We start from the raw sequence: 5,319 nt of genomic DNA, 5'->3' as shown, positions 1-5,319 counted from the left end.
AAAAGGATATGATATACACAAGAAAAAGAATTATGAACTCGGAATGTATGAGGACGCATTGCTATGATCCTTTCCTAATGTGTAACCAAACACTAGACCCATAGTTTGTGAATTTTCTGATTTTCTTTTCTTTAGTTTCTTTGTGAAATAAACTAAAGTGCCGACTCTTAAAGTCAATTAGCTTATTTATTACGCTTCCATGCATAATAATTTAAAACTTATGCGAGCCAATACCAAAAGTCTATAATGTAGAACTCCACATTGGTTCCTCATCTCAAAAGATAGATCAACATCCTATATAAATAGTCTTCTTGACTATTTTTTTTGTCAAATTCGAGAGGAAGGTAAACCAAGAACTTCTATAACATAACTTCTATAGAAAATACTTTTCTAAAACAAGTGCAAGGGTTGTGTTTACCACTCAAGTCCTTTGTTGCGTCGCCTCTATGGGCGGAGAACTCAAACTGATGAGTAAGGTATGGGATTAAACAATTTCGGATCGCACAAAAATCGCATTTAAAGATGGGGCATTTGAATGGATAATAAACCTACTCATTAAGAACAAATCCTTTCACGTATAAAAAGAAAATGGCTAATTGAAAATAGCGTACAAAAAATTATAAGCGACGACATAAAAAATGTGTATAGACTTGTGTATTTCTTAAGTGACGTGAAATTTGTCAAGGTGAAGATTGTTGAATTTGTAACTTATTCATAAGTCTCAATAAGCGCAGTATTTGCCCAAAGTGGACATTATTGGGTTTTGCGCTCATATTTTATTAGAGTTTATATATTGTAATGAGTTTTAAGTTTTAATGAACTTATGCGTAATAATGTAGTCTTAATGATTTTTGTGTAGTTCTAAATAAATTAAAGACATTATAATCTAGGGTTACTTAGACCATTATTTCATGAAAATCTATAAAATGAACGGTTCCCTGAGAATTAGACATTGTTGGCCGAATCTCGTTATATCTAATATTTTTTATTATTCTTACCCTCTATCTCTATATATTCTTTTATAGTGTGTTTTGATTAGATATTTTCTCAACAATTAGTTGGGTGGGTGAAGGAAGAACATACTGGGATGTCTCAGACTAATTTGTTTTATTTTTAAAAATAAAAATAAAAATATTTATCATGTTTTTTCATCTGAAAATAAAAAATGAAAAAGAAAAGAAAGACAATAAAAGGGGAAGGGATAGAGAAGAAAAAATATATAATTATATATTTTTTTTTTGTAAATTTAGTCATTCATTGCACCATATTGGATCTTACCTAGTCCATAGGTTTACTGAGCTAGCCCCAGACTATCCTATATCAAGGATACATAGCAAAAAAATAGTGTATTTCTCTTGAATATTATCTGGCAATATTTGTCATTTGTTGATAAAGTTATAATATAAATTGAAAATCCGTGACAGATATAGATATGCACCATGAGATGAAAAGAGAGAATGATTAAATGATGTGTCATTATAAATATACCTTATTCGTTTCTAATTGTGAAAATGGTTAAATTTTAAAATATAACAATGTATAAGTTGTTTATGGAGTATTAAAGAGATCAATACTTAATGAGAGAAGATTTCAAAATCCGTCAATATTATTGAAGACTCGTCCATGTATTAATCAAAGATAATGTATAAAAATTATCTTTCATCACAAGTGCATTTATTAATAAAGAATTCTGATAATATATAGAACACAACTAAGAGAAAAGAAGAAAAAGATGATAAAAAAAATAGACAAAACCAAGATGGTGATGATGATTATACCTATTTGACTAATGTTAGTGCATAATACTGTATATTGTTTTTCAACCCTAGGTGACACGTTTCAAAAGAAATTATCTCTTCTAAAGTCACAAAATAATGAATTGGCCTTGTCGGGTTGGATTATTTTTTCAACCCTGGGTGGCAAGTTTCAAAAGAAATTGTTTCTTCTAGTGTCACAAAATAATGAATTAGCATTGTCTCTTCAGATTATTTGAATCACCCAAGCAAATCAAACATGTTTTTATTATATCTCATCAATCAAATTATTTAATTTATTAAATAAATATTAAAATAGTCTTCATTTTAAAGTATTATTTAATATTTTATTATCAAAATATTTATTAACTCCTTAAAATTATTCCACATCATTCATTATTTTCTTTTCTCATTTGTATGTCTAACTCATTTGTGTATATTCAATATTTTATGTCCTATATTAACGATGATATTTGTGATGTAAAGACAAATAAATACTCCTGATGAGATAATAAGCAGGGATACATACAAGTTAATATTATCACAAGTACATTTATATTAGAAAAACTCTAGTCTAGACAAAGGAGAAATGGATGAAAGAAGGTGATGAAAAAGTTAGAGACATGGTTATTGTAAATTGCAAGAATGATAATTTATCATGTAAAAAATTCTCAAGTTAATAGGCATACAAATGTTAATGATATTTCTTGATATACTTATCAAGAAATTTGTAGTGATGAAATAACTAAACATTTTTAATCATTTTTATTCTAGTGTTAGTTTTATTTGATGAACTAATTAACTTCACAATTCAAGTAGTAAAGATTGGGTTTTGAGAGTTTTGAACCAAAACATTTGAAATGGACTTCAAATCAATCAAGACAAAAGTAAAACAAGTTAACCAATAAAACTAAACACATCAACTATGGAAGGTAAACTCAGAGATAATAGATTACCTGGAAATTATTCATGAAAAGAAAACAACTAGCCAATATCACAATACTGGCCCAAAGATGAAAGCAGAATAAAATGTAGAAATCCATGTATGAGATTCATAATGTAAAAAAACTAATCAAAAAGGGAGAAACCCATATCATCATCACTCTCTTCTTTCTCTTCCTTCTTCTCCTCCACAGCAGGAGCTTCGGCAGCTTGTCCTGCTCCTCCAGTAGAAGCTGCAGCAGCGCCTCCTCCACCTACAAAAGCACCACCACCTCCTCCTCCACCAATAACAACCTGGGTGAAAATCAAAATACTTAATCATAATTCAAGATTGGAATCTGGGTTCTAATTGAATGAGATCGATCTTTGATCCGTGAAAACATAAAGTAAATACAATCTCAATCTCAATTAAAGAAGATTCTCAATCAATTACACTGAAAACAAGAAAAAGAGATAGGACACCTGAAAGACAGCGGAAGTCGGAGATACATAGGAGAAAGATGATTGGACACCGCCTGATGAATCAGAGGACAGAGCGGCGTTGACTAACTTTCTCTGGAGATCGTACGTAGAAGGGGCGGAGGCACAAAGGTCGCCGGTTATCTGCTTGCCGCTCCACTCGTCACCGGAAATCTTACATACAAATGTGAAGACACCCATATCTTGTGAAGATCTAGCTTTTACCCCTTGAGGATATGGATGAGAGATTTGGAAGATAGATAGAGGCTTATATCAGTTTCTAATCTATTTATAGGCGAAATTCTGGATCTAGCCTAGGGAATTGTAACCCTAATCTCTTTTCACTTTGTCGGTTTTCACTTTTGTCGGGAGTAATAAATGTCTTATTTTCCACTTACTCCCTACCATTTTCATTTCCATCATTTTTTTTACCTATAATTTTTCCTAACAATCAAACTCAAATAAATTAGGCTTAAATTTGTTGTTGATATTTTATTTTTATTTGTTGTATGATAATATTTTGGAAAGAAAATTTTTATAAAAAATATCTTGGTGTAAGAATTATTTTTGTATAGTAATTACTTTTATGTATTTCCTAAAATAAGATGATGGTAATTAATTAATGTTTATTTGGTCTCGCATTAATGTTTATGAGTTAGTGTAATTAATGTATTTTTTAAGTATTTCTTGAAAAAATATGGTAACTACTAACTGCAAATCAAACATAATTGAATTCATTAGTTTACATTTGAGACATTTTTATTGTTAATACATTTACCTCTTGTGACTTTTTTTTGAGTTCACACTTTTAGGTTAACAAAATATTATTGTTGTATACAGTCAATTGGCCATCATTCTATCAACTAGTTTGTTACCCCATTATTAGAAGCCATTGTATTGTAAAGGCACTTGTAATAGATGTTCTATTAGGTGTTTAATATCTAAAATAGAAATAGAAAACTAAAAATTACAACAAATTTGATCTAAATCAGATGGGTTATATTTTAAAAAATTTAGCCTAAATGAACAATAGTGTTCTATATATAGAACACCACTTTTCATGTTCTATACTCAAAACTGGCAGCAACATTATTCTCTCTCATCTTTTTTTCTCAAAACTGGCGGGAATATTAATATCTCTTATTTTTTTTTCAAAGATGTCCATGATTGTCGGGAATTTTCACCTTGTGCCTCGAATTTTTCTCTTTCACGTTTGAAGGCTAGAATTTGAATCATATCATCGTCATCCGTACAAATAATCTTTCAAAAAATTATCGTTGCCACTCATTGTGTAGGATAAAGCTTAAAGTGTGGTGAATAATGAATGAACAAAAACTTTATTTGTAGTTGGATTTCGAAATATGACCTCTGGAAAATAGCCGTTGGAATTTGAATTTAAAATTTGAATCTCAATTTTTTTTATAGAACATGCCAATGAAATATAGGCGTTGGAATTTGAATTTGAAATTGAAATATAGGCGTTGGATTTGAATTTGAAATATAGGCGTTGAAATATATTCGTTTGAATTTTAAAAAGTAGTTACAAGTTGTTTTTTAATTTTACAAAAAATAAATATTTTAATGTTATAGGTATATAGATAGAAATGCTTCTGTAGAGTATTTTGAATTGAGATGTTGTAAAATAGATATATGTATTTTTTAATATTATTTTAGGTATAAAATTTAGCACTTCTGGTGCAAGTGCCCTAACCCATCACCATAAATGACTGTAACACATTACATACTCTATTTTGAGAATAAGCATGATGTGTCAAGCATAGTTCATGAATAAGGAATACAATCCACGAATAAGAAAATGCACCATCCACGGTCCTATGGAACACTTGGGCTAGAGACTCGGTCGGGAACTCTGTTTTCATAACATAATAATATTTTAATTCTGTTTTTCTATTCCCACAAAACTGATTGTTGACTAAGCCCCTAAAGTTGTTGTAACAGAATTGTAACCGACTCTTGGGTAATTCAGCCTCTATAAATGCTGATGCCCACCCCACTTTTTGGGCTATGAAATTGAACTTGTGAAAGTTGTTACTTAAGTTATTCTCTCGGCCTTGAACCTCTTTCTTGGACTACTAGGTGTATTCTAGTAGTATTCTCTTCTCACCCCGGTTTCTCCTCCCTTTAACCTTGAATTCTCTCCTCA

The 5,319-nt window shown here is 30.3% G+C and overlaps 1 protein-coding gene across 1 annotated transcript; it reads right to left on the bottom strand.

Moving 5' to 3' along the window:
* Positions 1-2,678: 2,678 nt before the first annotated feature.
* Positions 2,679-3,430, bottom strand: LOC124945950 (60S acidic ribosomal protein P3-like). The gene is made up of 2 exons (XM_047486490.1): positions 3,159-3,430; positions 2,679-2,990 (listed from the first exon to the last, which is right to left on the bottom strand). The coding sequence occupies exons 1-2, from the start codon at positions 3,354-3,356 to the stop codon at positions 2,823-2,825; spliced, it is 366 nt and encodes a 121-aa protein (XP_047342446.1). The 5' UTR covers positions 3,357-3,430; the 3' UTR covers positions 2,679-2,822.
* Between the last annotated feature and the right edge of the window lie 1,889 nt (positions 3,431-5,319).

Source organism: Impatiens glandulifera, chromosome 7, assembly GCF_907164915.1.
Source record: "Impatiens glandulifera chromosome 7, dImpGla2.1, whole genome shotgun sequence".
NCBI classification, from domain to species: Eukaryota; Viridiplantae; Streptophyta; class Magnoliopsida; order Ericales; family Balsaminaceae; genus Impatiens; species Impatiens glandulifera.
Note: the sequence above shows the minus strand (reverse complement) of the source record. Positions and strands in the feature narration are given on the sequence as shown.

Coding starts and splice junctions, on each gene's coding strand:
- LOC124945950 (XM_047486490.1), bottom strand. CDS start 3,356: ATGGGTGTCTTCACATTTGTATGTAAGATTTCCGGTGACGAGTGGAGC. Junction 2,991..3,158: donor CGACTTCCGCTGTCTTTCAG/GTGTCCTATCTC, acceptor ATTTTCACCCAG/GTTGTTATTGGTGGAGGAGG.